This window comes from Acomys minous (genome assembly GCF_964271855.1).
Source record: "Acomys minous genome assembly, chromosome: 1".
NCBI lineage: Eukaryota > Metazoa > Chordata > Mammalia > Rodentia > Muridae > Acomys > Acomys minous.
Genome location: NC_140483.1, coordinates 70,451,826 through 70,465,201, shown reverse-complemented (window position 1 = coordinate 70,465,201; position 13,376 = coordinate 70,451,826). Strand labels below are relative to the sequence as shown.

At 47.9% G+C, this 13,376-nt stretch overlaps 1 protein-coding gene across 6 annotated transcripts in view; it reads left to right on the top strand.

Moving 5' to 3' along the window:
- CLASP1 (cytoplasmic linker associated protein 1) overlaps positions 1-13,376 on the top strand; it is a 220,730-nt gene that overhangs the window by 189,846 nt on the left and 17,508 nt on the right. For all 6 annotated transcript variants that reach the window (XM_084774619.1, XM_084774618.1, XM_084774616.1 and 3 more), the window contains 3 exons: positions 3,424-3,667; positions 5,703-5,893; positions 7,923-8,051. In XM_084774619.1, the coding sequence (XP_084630745.1) occupies positions 3,424-3,667; positions 5,703-5,893; positions 7,923-8,051 (564 nt within the window). The remainder of the gene's footprint in view (positions 1-3,423; positions 3,668-5,702; positions 5,894-7,922; positions 8,052-13,376) is intronic.

The following is a 13,376-nucleotide window of genomic DNA, read 5'->3' as shown; positions in this document are numbered from 1 at the left end:
ACCAGGTATACAGGTTCTTGCTTTCTGCAGACATAACACTGACTGTAAGAGACTGTGATACAGAGGTGAATGCAGGTGCTCTGAGATTAATGGGACTGTCTGGCAGTCACTGAGACTGTATTTAACAAGAGGGATGGTCAGCTTTGCTAGTAACTTATTCAAAGGACTCAGCAAAAGGAAAGAACAGTATTATTTCCACAAAGTAGCATGTTTCAATATTATCTGCAGCCTTTGGGAAAAAGTTGATTCCATTTTATTAAGGCGCGAGTAAGAAATAGTGGTGCAATTACACATGCTAGCCGCAAAGCTTTATCTACATCTACATTGCTTATGTGGTGAGGAAAACAAACTGTCAAATGTACGCATACTGGAATTCCCGTCTTTGCAAAATCTACATGTAGAGAAGACAGAAAAGAAATACACACAGAAAAGTAAGATTGGAGGGCTAAGTTGCCTCACAGAGTAGAAATACTGCTCAGCTCAATCCTGAAACACAAAGGTGGGGAGAGAACTGACTCTGGGAAGTCACACCACCACCACCACCACCATCACCACCACCACCACCATCACTAATAATAATAATAATAATAATAAACAATAATAATAAAGTTTTCTAAAGAAACAATTCCAAGCTGAGCAGTGGTGTGCACGCCTTTAATCCCAGCCATCAGCAAGCAGAGGCAGGTGATTGCTGTGAGTTCAAGGCCAGCCTGGTCTACAAAGTAAGTCCAAGACAGCCAAGGCTACACAAAGAAACCCTCAAAAAAACAAACAAGAAGCATTTCCACTAAAGTGTAGCTTAGTGTTAAGTTTTTAAGATTTATTTTTATAAGCCAGGTATGGTGTCGCATGCCTATAATCCCAGCACTCGGGAGGCAGAGGCAGGTGGATCTCTGAGTTCAAGGCCAGCCTGGACTACAGAGTGAGTCCAGGACAGCCAACAAAACAAGACAAAACCAAAAAAGATTTGTTTTTTGAATTTTTTATTAACTTACTACTTTCTGTGTATGAGTGTTTTGCCTGCATGTTTGCTTTATACCCAGAGAGTCCAGGGGAGGCCGTTGGAGATCCTCTGGAGCTAGAGTTACATGTGGTTGTGAGCTGCCCAGCATGAGTTCCTGAAGTTGAACTTAGGTCCTCTGCAAGAGCAATTCACGTTCTTAACTGCTGAGCCATCTCTCCAGCCCCCTTATGAGTTTCCAAGCCCACTTCATCAGTGACATTCCACTGTAGCCCTCCTACCTTCTACTCAGTACTCTGCTGTTCAGGCACAGTCTACACTTTGTTGGTCTGATTTTGTGAAGGTGCAGGATATTTATTCTCTGTATCTTAAATATAGCGTAAACTCTTATTTCTACGTGTCAATGACAGATGCATTCCAGATCTTTCATGAAGTATATGCACAGAGATGTGCAGTGTTAAATGTATTCACTATGTTGTGTAACCGTCCCCACCAAGCTGCAAGTGTGGGTATCTGTAGACCAGCATTTACAGTAGCATTAGTCACGGTAGCCAAGGCGAACCCAACCCCAGTGTGGGTCAGCAGGAACATGGGTAAAGATGTGACAGGCAGCCTTTGAAAGGGAAGAAATCTGTACTGTGCTATGACCTAAGCGAACTTTAAATAGTGCCAAGTGAAATAAGCCACTTGCAAAAGGGCAAATCTTTTCTTGTTTCCTTTATATGAGATACCTAGCATAGACAAGTTTGTAGAGAATGCAGTCCAGGTTCATGGGGCAGGGCAGTTGTTATTTATTGGGTGTGGGGTTTTCTGCAGGGATAATGGGAAAGTTTGGGGTGTACATGGTGTTGAGGGTTACACAACATAGTGAATGTATTTAATGTCTGAACCGTATGTTTATGGATGGTGGAAATGATAGGTTATGTTTATTTACTACAACTTTTAAACACATATAAACATAGAATAAGAGTTATATCTTGTTAGCAGCACAAATACAATTTTGTGGGATCACCAAGTACATTCTGGATTCCTGGAAGTCATGTCCAGGTGAGGAAATAGGCTGCTCGTGGCCAGCTCTTAGCCCAGGCTTGTCCTCATAGTACTGTCATATAGAGGCTGAGCAGGCTACGGCACTGAGGTTAAGGCCTGACATGATGTCTTTGTTACTGTCTCCTGCTATGATAGAACACCATGAGCAGAAGCAGTTTGGGGAAGAAAAGGTTTCTTTCTGCTTACGTGGCACAGTCCATTCCTGAGGGGAGTCAGGTCAGGAGCTGATGCTCAGCCTGCTTTCTTACATCACCCAGGGCCACCAGCCCAAGGGTGGCATCACCTACAGTGGCCTGGGCCCTCTTACATTAACCACAGGCCAATCTGCTAGGGGCGTTTTCTCAGTTGAGCTTCTCCCTCTTCCCAAATGACTCTAGGTTATGTGGAGTTGGCATAAGGCTAGCCAGCAAGCCGGGCGTGGTGGCGCATGCCTTTAATCCCAGCACTCAGGAGGCAAAGGCAGGTGGATCTCTGTAAGTTCGAGACCAGCCTGGTCTACAAAGCGAGTCCAGGGCAGCCAAGGTTACACAGAGAAACCCTGTCTCGGAAAACATGCCAGAGACCATTCAGAGACAACTGTTAAGACAGACATAGGAGAAAGAACAAAGTTCAGTACTAGGCATCCAGAAAATGGAAGAAAGAGTGTGGTGTGGGAGATGCTCTCCGTGGCACAGGTTAGAGGGAGATTGGAGATAATTGGCTCACCCTTATGATTACCTCAAAATATCTACAGGCCAAGGGGCTGATTTGTAGCTGTTCAGAGTGCTTCAGGCTCTGAGCATTCTCCATGGAAGAATTATCAAGTTCCCTTTGAGAAGCCCCTCCTGGTGGCATTGGAGCAGAGGCCACAGGATTCTGAAGGATGGACAGTGACAGATGTACCCCTCCCTTTCCAAGGAGCTCTTCAGATAACTCTGAAGTCCAGTGAGTCACCAAGTAACAAAGGAAAACAAGCTCAGGAGATAAGCAGACGCAGGAATGTTCTGTTTAGAGAGAAACTCCAGTAGCATGGAGCTCTTTGGGCACTCGTGCGCTCTCTCTCTCTCTCTCTCTCACACACACACACACACACACACACACACACACACACACACACACTAAGTAAAATTAAATAGCTGTTCTTCGGTCATCAGCTAGCTTACAAATCTGTGGCCCCTCTAAGAAATTTCTAAACATCAAAGAAAAAATGTGGGCCAGGAGTGGTAGTCCATACCTTTAATCCCAGCACATGGGGGACTGTGTGGATCTCTTGAGTTCAAGGCCAGCCTGGTCTACAAAGTGAGTTCCAGGACAGCCAGGACTACACAGTGAGGCCCTGTGAAAGGAAGGGGGGGGAAGGAAGGAAGGATGGAACATGAAAAAATGAACAGCTGTATTGGAAGGTTCTAGAATGACTGTGTGCTGTGTTCCAGGTGTCCCGAGATGGGGGAGCAGCCTCTCCTGCCACCGAGGGCCGTGGAGGTGGCGAGGTAGAAGGAGGCAGGACAGCTTTGGACAACAAGACCTCCCTGCTCAACACACAGCCTCCACGTGCCTTTCCAGGGCAAAGAGCACGGGAGTACAACCCATATCCCTACTCGGACACCATCAACACCTATGACAAGACGGCTCTGAAGGAGGCAGTGTTTGACGATGACATGGAGCAGCTCCGAGATGGTCTGTCTGCTTGTCCATCCCTTCTCTGCACCTACACACTTCCTCTGTCATCCCACACCTGTGTGCCCTCTCAGACACAAAGAGAAACATGGACTCTGTCCTGGTCCAGCATCTACTCAGTTCTGATTATGTGGGAAGGCCCCTGTGAGCAGAAGCCTGTGTGGGCTTGGCCTCGGCAAGCCTACACAGTCTGCCCATGGTGGCTCTGCTGCTGGGGCTTCTTGAGTGGAGTGGTTGACCAGGACATGTGACAGGGCATAGGAGTCTTATGCTTGCTTTCTGTGAAGATCTCAACCTACACTATCCCAGCTCTCTTAGCCATGAAGGTGAGGTCCTGTGCACAGGGCTTCCCTCTTCCTTAGTCAGTGTGGCACCCAGGGTCTTGCCATGCTGTGGCAGAGGTAGGAGGCAGGGATCTGAGCACTTACCTGCCTTACCGTATGCTTGGCACCAAACTAAGAACCATATGGCCATTAGCTCTGAGATTAGAGACAGTTGTTCTTACTTTATGGGTCAGCAAATAGATTCAGAAAGATACTTGCCCAAAATATAACATAGGGATGTGTCTCAGGGATTGAGTTATGCTCAGCACTGTGAGGCCCTGGATTCAATCTCCAGGACCAAAGCAAAATCTAAGACCAGTGTCCGCTAGCAAGTGACCAGCCAGTGACTCTATTGGTTTAATGGTGTTTATACCAGCAACTTAAGTTTTTCTTTTTTTACCTCATTCATTATATTCACTTGCTTTGTCCTATTGCAACTTCATGTGATTTTGTTTCTTTAAATTATAAATCTGTTTTGTTTTAATAGTGTTTGAGTGGAGAATTATGTAAATTAGAATTCTAAATAATTAACACCTGCTGGAATACTTTCTGTAATTATGAAATACTTGGGTCATCGTCCTGCCAGGAGGAAGGCAAGGCTCACTTCTTGGCATGGTTGCTCCAGGCTGTTGGGTTATAGAAAAGTGCACTTTGGAGCGGGCTGCTGTGAGAGGCAGGTTCGAGGCACGAAGGGAATAAAGGGATATTGTGGAGTTCTGAGGTAGCAGACAGTTCTCCAGGTGTCCAGAACAGAAGTGGCATCAGGGGTCAAAAACCATTCCTGGCACTGTTTTCCCTGGATTTGTCAAGTGCTAGGCCCCGGGCCATAAGCCTGGGGTGGCCACTGTTCTCTGTAACCTGTGCTTTCTGGAGGAAGTGGAAGATTTCTTCCTTTGCTTGTCGATTTGCTTCACCACTTACTTCTCTGTTATTGATCTTCAGCCAGAGACTAGAGTGTCAGTTATGTTTGCCCACCACCTGTGCACTGAAAGACTCATGGAGAAAGGACAAGCCCTCAGGGTTTTGAACTGCTGAATGTGCGCCCACCCCCCCCCCACCCCCATCTCAGAAGCTAAAGAAATATGTTGGTTCCCAAGCTCTGCACAGCTAAGAATGGAGCACATAAAGCCGGGCGGTGGTGGTGCACGCCTTTAATCCCAGCACTCGGGAGGCAGAGGTGGGCGGATCGCTGTGAGTTCAAGGCCAGCCTGGTCTACAAAGTGAGTCTAGGACAGCCAAGGCTAACACAGAGAAACCCTGTCTCGAAAAAAAAAAAAAGAATGGAGCACATTAGACAGTGTAAAAGTGATGAGAGGGCCTTGGGAATGTGTGCCCTGGACATGGACAGATGTGAGAAGGGGAGGGCCTTGGGAGAATGTGTGTACTGCAATGGTTTGTCTCCAGGTAAGAGGCTATTCAATAGTTCAAGACTGTGGTAGTAAAAGAGAGTTTGGTTTAAAAAAAAAATGGGTCTCAAGCACATGAATATATATATTTTTAATCTATGTAAAAATGGAAAGGGAAAAATGATAAGGAAGGGAAGACTCACAGGACACTGGTGTTGTGCAGCTGGCCTGACAATCTGTTCTCACAGCACAGTTAGAATGTCAGAGGTGCACAAGGGGAAGCTGGCAGCCCAGCAGGGCAGAGTAGGAGAGGACATGGCAGGAACTCTGTGGCCAGCATCTGAGGTGCCATGTGTGTCTCCCCAGTGCCCATTGACCACTCGGACCTGGTGGCTGACCTGCTGAAAGAGCTGTCTAACCACAACGAGCGTGTGGAGGAGCGGAAGGGAGCACTGCTGGAGCTGCTCAAGATCACCAGGGAGGACAGCCTGGGCGTGTGGGAGGAGCACTTCAAGACTATCCTGCTGCTGCTGCTGGAGACACTTGGAGACAAAGACGTAGGCATTTTACACAGTCCCTTCCACATGGTGGCGTTACGGTGCCTTTCCTGAGCAGGGGTGACCAGCTTTCCTTTGTGGGTCATGTGCTTGGCCTACACTGATTCAAGTACTCATCTGGGTCCCACAGAGTTCCTGAGCACTCAGTAGCCTGTGACAGCCACATTAGCTCTCATGCAGACCCCAGTCTCCCTGTAGCTGGTGTCCACCCAACCAGTGAACTACACACCTTCCTGCACCTAGAAAGCATAATACAGAATTTTCCCTAAACCCTATTAGTGTAGGAGGTGGCCTCCCATAAGCATCTTCCCGTGAGTTTCACTTTTATTTCATGTGAAATAAAGAAATTGAAAAGTCTGTTTTTAAATTTTTTAACTAATTTATTCATTTTGTGTGGACATATGTGGAGACATACCACAGCACCTGTGTGGTGAGGGGGCAGTTTGCAAGACTCTCTTCCTTCATGTGAGTTTCTGGGATTAAACTCAGTTCACTGAGTTTAGTGGCAAACGCCTTTTCCACTAAACCACCTTGCCTGCCCAGAGTATATATTTTTAAAGACCTTACTAAGTGCCTGCCGCATTTTAGGAAATTTCATCCAGTTCACCCTGTGCCTGTGTCTGTTGCCCTAATGTACACAGGGCAAATGACAGGTTCCCAAGATGTGTTAATAGTTATAACAAAGGCTTTATTCTGGGACATTGGAATGTGACAGACAAGGCTTTGAAGCATGCCTGGGATGTGGTTATACCTTATTCTTTTTATTTTGTTTTTTCCAGACAGAGTTTTCTCTGTGTAACAGAGCCCTGGCTGTCCTGGACAGCTTTGTAGACCAGGCTGTCCTCGAACTCACAGAGATCCACCTATCTCTGGGATTAAAGGCATGTGCCGTTTATACCTGATTCTTAATTGCTAACATTGGTAGGGGTGAGTACAGATGAGGGAAGTGACCTATTAAGACTCCTGCCTTCAAGCTGGGCGTGGTGGTGCATGCCTTTAATCCCAGCACTCGGTTGGCAGAGACTGTGAGTTCGAGGCCGGCCTGGTCTACCAAGCGAGTCCAGGACAGCCAAGGCTAACACAGAGAGATCTATCTCGGGGAAGAAAAGAAGACTCCCGCCTTCTACTTGTGGAGCAGGCCACTGACACAGAATTAAGGACCATTACTTGCTAAGGGTCGAGTTCCAAGAAGCTAGCACAGTGAGAGGTCATAGGTCAGACCCAGGGTCACAGTGGTGGTGACTGATGGCAGCAGTAAGTGGAGAAAGAGAGAGCAATACAAGCTGCCCTGGAGTTGTTTTCTGGCTCCCAGGATTAAAGGGATAAGTAAAGACAGGTAATGGCAGGGAAAGGTCCACACTAACTCTTCTTCAACGCACTGTCAGTGGAGGCAGCTACACTTGGCTGCACTCTGGGGGTTGCGGGATGATGTCACACAGAGGGCAGGTGCTTTCTGTGTGAGTTTGCACAGTGCACAGTTGAGTGACAAGGAATCAGGATGTGCTTCTTGGCTCTGTTTGCAGTAAACTCCGCTCTCTTTTCTTGAGATTAGGCGTCTGTTTGGAATGGCTTTCCTCCAGACACATGACTGGGGCCTTAACAGCTTGAGGCCTGTTTCATGGGTGACCTCATCACCCAGAAGGTCAGGAACAGACACAGGTCTCCGGCTGACCTCAGAGAGTTCACAGCCTGGCAGGCCATATTTACACTCTCATCCCTGTGTGTGCTTCACACAAGGGTGACTCACGAACCCAAGCTTCAGTGAGTCTAGAAAGGCCAGGGAGCCAACAGTGAGCTAGGTGCCATCTCCATGTGATCGTTCTAGAGGCCGTTGCCAGCCTCTCCCGGTCCTGGGTCCTGAAGATGTCACCATGCGTCACACCTTGGAGTTGACTATCCAGCCCATGTAGAGTAGTTTTGAGATCCATGTTGATGGGCTTATAAGAGGCCAGACCATCTGCAGCAAGCCTGTGGGCATGGACAAGGGCCATGCACTGTTCAGTGACATTTCCTTTCCTTTCACACCTAGCATTCCATTCGAGCCCTGGCACTGAGAGTTTTACGGGAGATTCTGAGAAACCAGCCAGCAAGATTCAAAAACTATGCCGAACTGACGATCATGAAGACCCTGGAGGCCCACAAAGACTCCCACAAGGAGGTAAGCTGGCCCTGTGGCCATGTGCCAGCAGGACTGGGTGGAAGATGACAGGACGCAAAATACATGTTTAAGCTTATGAGGCCCTCCCCGCCTTATGAGGCCTGGGGTGACATCACAGACATGCCTGAAGTGCTCACAGAGTGCCTTTGTGGCTCCCAGGTCCTGGCACCTCAGCAGTCACTGGCCAGTTGCTCCTGACCTATTGAGCCCCTGCGGCTCACTACTCCATAGAGAGGCTAGAGGCCTGTAGAGTGTAAGGAGCTGTCCTCAAAGAGTGAGTTCAGGCCTGGCAACATGGCCTAGATAATAAAGTGCCTGCTGTGCAAGCGTGAGGGCTTAATTGATCTCCAGAACCCACATTAAAAACGCAGTAACCCAGTGCAAAGGAGACCCTATCTTAAAGGGTGGACGGGAGGGAGGGAGGGATGGCGGGGGCAAGGGGTGGGATGGGAGTGAGGGGAGGATGGACAGCTCCAGAGGACTGACACAGAGATTGACCTCTGACCTGCATGCACACACATGCACAAACGAGTCCAGTAACAACCTCCCCCAACAGGTACTGTGGGAACCAGAATGGTAGATTTAGAACTGCAGCAAACTCAAGATGGCAAGTGAGTATGACCTCACTGAGCCATGACCGCTTGTCCAGTGCACCCTCTTGGTTCTGCCCGACTGTTGTGAGCATCTTGTGGATGAGGGCTTATGAGTAGGGCACTTCTGATGTTTGCTAAGGGAATGAGACCTCAGGCTAGCTTTCCTCCCAGCCGTGGTTTGGCTGTTAGTGCACTTAACTGCCTTGACCTCCTCAAAACGTCATCTGGAGGAAGGGTGTCTCTGTCTCTTTCTGCTGGGCCCTTTACAGTGCACAGCACACAGACTCTAGGAATATTTCCAACAAGTGACTATCTCTAAAAGCTGGCCTGGTGGCACTCACGTTTGGACAGAAAGTTTTCCACTGCAGCAGCTCACTTGAACATGTGAGGCTAACTGTGGTCTACTTCATTGTTCTCAGATGGGGAAGGAAGGGCCCAGAAAGCCTGCCCGGGAGTTCAGAGCAGAACAAATATGGGCCAGGCCTTGGGTCTCTTCTGAGGGACAAGCTATCTTGCACCAAGTTTGTTTTTAAATAACTTGTCCTTAGTGAGAGTCAGTGATGGAAAACTAAAGTGAAATTAAATTGGTGGTGTTTTATATCTAGGATTCAGGTGTGTCCCAACAGCAGTTTGGACTCCAGAGTCCAAATGCTGTAAATGCAATCCAACACAAAATCATAAACGTACTTAAAACGATAGCTGTGTGTGTGTGTGTGTGTGTGTGTGTGTGTGTGTGTGTGTGTGTGTGAGAGAGAGAGAGAGAGAGAGAGAGAGAGAGAGAGAGAGAGAGAGAGAGATGTTTTTTTAAATACTGCATCGTATGTGTGCATATGTTTATGTGCATGTGCGCACAGTTAGAGATAGACGGCAGGTTACTGGACATCATCAGTGCTTTCCTCCCACCGTGGAGACCAGTGGTCAACCCCCGGCCACCAAGTTTCAGCAAGCACCTTTACCTGCTGGACCCTGCCCCCTGCCCCCCACCACACACACTTTTTTTTTAACTCAATTGTGCCGTTCTCAAGCATGCACTTTGTAGATAACAGTATTAAATATGACAATGCCAGAAGGTTAGACACACCTGACAGGTGGTGGTAACAGTTTTAATGACAAAAGACAAGCTTGGAGTGAGATTAAAGGGAGCCAAGGGGGCTGGAGAGATGCCTCTGTGGTTAAGAGAGTTGGCTGCTCTTCCAGAACGGTTGGATTCCCAACACCTATATAGCACCTCACGACCATCTGTAATTCCTGTTCCAAGAGATCTGACACCCTCTACTGATCTCTGAGGGCACTAGGCATGGCATGGTATGCAAACATACATGCAGGGAAAATACCATACACATACATTTTTTTTTTTTATTTATTAAATGTATAACTAAGCTAAGGTGATGGTTGAATGCTTACTATCCAGCTGTTTCTGCCATTGTAAACTGGGCTTCCCGATACTGAAAACCTTTACAGTGGACTCTTAAATCTAAGTTAAAATCTACAATTTTTTTTCTCTTGAAAAAATGATTTAGAAAGTATGTGGTTCTCTTCAATTGCCCAGAAAAACAGTGGGCAAAAAAATTTCCTGCTTCAGACAAGTTTCTCGGTATTCTGTCAGGATGGGACTCTTGTAACCGGAAGGTGCCTTACTAGCATCACAGTGACCGGAGGGTGCCAAGGGGACATCGTGTTCTGAGGTTCTGTGTTGGCAGGCCCTCTCTGCTTTGCGTGTCTGGGCTCACCTTGACTCTATGCCCTTGCCGTTCCTCGTGCAACCTCTGGCTGTCATGTGGCCAGGAGCACCTCAGGCATCTGTATATTTAGGTTTGGGGTTTGGTTTTCATTTTTCTTGAAAACTCTTCCAATATTTCTCTTAGTGTGTGTGTATGCATTTATGCGTGCGTATGTGTGCCTGTGGAGGCAAGAAGTCAGCCTTGGGTGTTTCTCAAGTACTGCTCCTCTTTATTTTGAGACAGAGTCTCTCAGTGGCCTGGATTTATTTTTATTTATTTATTTATTTATTTATTTTTTATTTATTTATTTATTTTTGAGGCAGGGTTTCTCTGTTTAACCTTGGCTGTTCTGGACTCACTTTGTAGACCAGGCTGGCCTAGAACTCACAGTGACCCACCTGCCTCTGTCTCCCGAGTGCTGGGACTAAAGGCATGTGCCACCATGCCTGGCTCTGGAATTTGACAAGTAGGGTAGGCTGGCTGGCCAGAGAAGAAAGCCCCAGAGATCTGCCTATCTCCACCTCCCCAGTCCTGGTACTGAAAGTGCCACCACACCTGGCTTTTTAATTTTTAATGAGTGTATATGTTGGGGCGAGGGGATGTGCTCATGTCACTGGATACACACAGGTGGAGCTCAGAGGACAGTTTGGGGAGTCAGTTCTCTCCTTCGACTCAGGGCTCCAGCGATCAAACTCAGGTCATCGGGCTTGCACAGCCAGTGCTTTTTCTTGTTGGACCCATCTCGGCAGCCCTGCCTGGCTTCTTTATGTGGGCCTTTGTGCTGAAGCCTTACCAACTGAGCTGTCCCTCTTGTTTTAACCGACCTGTCTGTCTGATTCTTAGCGCAGAACACTTCGACACATGCAGTTTATGTGGTGGCTATACTTGTGGCCTCATTTTTCTCTAGTCTTACTATATTTTCTTGTCATTACATTTAGTACTTGTGATGCCACACTTGCTTTGAAGGGATCAATCCATGCTGCTTTTAGATCCGGTGTCTGTGTCCATCACCCAAAGGCAGAGTCTGTTTTCCTGTCTGATCAACACTTCCAAGAGTACTTGCTCCAGGTGGTAGCTTTATATTCCTAAGGAAGCCCAGGCCTTAAAGAGAGATAAAACCAGGAGTCCTGCTGGCTCTCACAGAACTGTTCCAAGAGACTGGAACACCATCCATCACCCCTGTCACAGGGTCAGTGTCCCACATGGACTCTGGCTATAGAATTGTGGCAATGAAAGACAGTGCCTAGAAACCAACATTTGGCAACTGAAATGCATCTTAAAGGCTGCTAGAGGACTAAAGAAATCAGCAGGCAAAAAAGGCTTGCCACACAAGCATGAGGACCCAAGTTCAAATCCTCAGAGCCAGGCTTCATAGCATGTGTGTGTGTGCTCCTGGTACCCCTGCAGCAAGATGTGAGACGGAGGCAGGAGAATCTCTGTAAGCTCACAGACAGCAAGGCCAGCTTCTACAACAGAGCAAACTGTACAAGAAACCCCAGTGGAAACTAGGTGGAAGGCGGAATGTCTCAAAGTTGTCCACTAGAGCTCCCCGTGTTCACTGTGACATGACACACACACATACACACACACAGTGCAGGGGGTAATGGGGAGGTAGGCAGAGAAAGATACAGAGGGTGTGTCTGCTTTAGTCCCGGGGCAGGGGTGCCTGAAAGGCAGCTTAGCAGTTAAGAATACTTGAGGCTCTTACAGAGGACCCAGTTTCTCAGCACCCACACAACCATCAGTAGCTCCAGTTTCAGAAGGTCCACTGGCAGGAAGGTAGGACTGGTGGCAGGATGCCAGCTGTCATGGGCTCCTTCCAGAAGAGCCATGAGTGCAGGACATGTTTCTGACCCATTGAAAACGCTGCTGCAGGCAGCAACCATCCACAGCTTGAGGCAAACACTACCGAGATGCAACATGCAGAGCGAGACCCCAACCCAGGCTCTATTGTGTTTGTCAGCTTAGACCCAGCTCTCTAGTAGTTCCTCTGAGTAAGTAAACTCTGCCAGGACCTTGGCCTCCTAGTTGGCAGATAATGGTGCATTTTCGTACCTGTAGCATTCGTGAAGTTTCTGTGTGGAGTGCTGGTGTTTGCATTCAGCAAACATGTTAAAGGCATGAGGTTGATATGTGCACTCTCCTCTCCTTTCACATCATGTTTGTGAGGGCTGATAGAGTCTCTCGTTTGACCAGCGAGTACAGGAGGTTTAATAAGAGAGCTGAAAGCAGGCCATGAGTCTGAGGCCATGTGAGATGTGAGGAGACTGAAAACCGACGTCTCAGTAGAACCTGCTGCTCCCACTCCACACAGCTGAGCTCCATTCTTCCTCATACAACCTATGTGAGAATGGAGGAAGAGAGACGGGGCAGTATCTATCTGGGTAGTTTATTCTGTTCTGAGGCAGGGTCTCACTGTGTAGGCAGGTAGGCCCTGACCTTGCCTCCAAGGACCCAGCCCCAGCTCTAGCGCTGGAATCTGGAGCTGCCAAATCATTAAATGTTTTGTTTTGTTGGGAGAGGAGGGCTTTTCAGTTATATTCACCCTCTAAGAGGAAAATGTCAGCTAGGCATAGCGGTTCACACCTGCAGTCCCAGTGACCAGGATGCTGAGGCAGAGGGATCACTTGAACCCCAAACTTCAAGGCCAGCTTGGGCAGCATAATGAGACCTGTCTCTTAAAAAACATTCAAGGGGAGCCGGGTGTGGTGGCGCACGCCTTTAATCCCAGCACTCGGGAGGCAGAAGCAGACAGATAGCTGTGAGTTTGAGGCCAGCCTGGTCCACAAAGCGAGTCCAGGACAGCCAAGGCTACATAGAGAAACCCTGTCTCGAAAAAAAACAAAAAAAACAAAAAACAACAAAAAACCATTCAAGGGAACCATGCGTGGTGGCGCACACCTTTAATCCCAGCGCTCGGGAGGCAGAGGCAGGCCGATCTTTGTGAGTTTGAGGCCAGCCTGGTCTACACAGCAGTCCAGGACAACCAAGGTTACATAGAGAAACTCTTG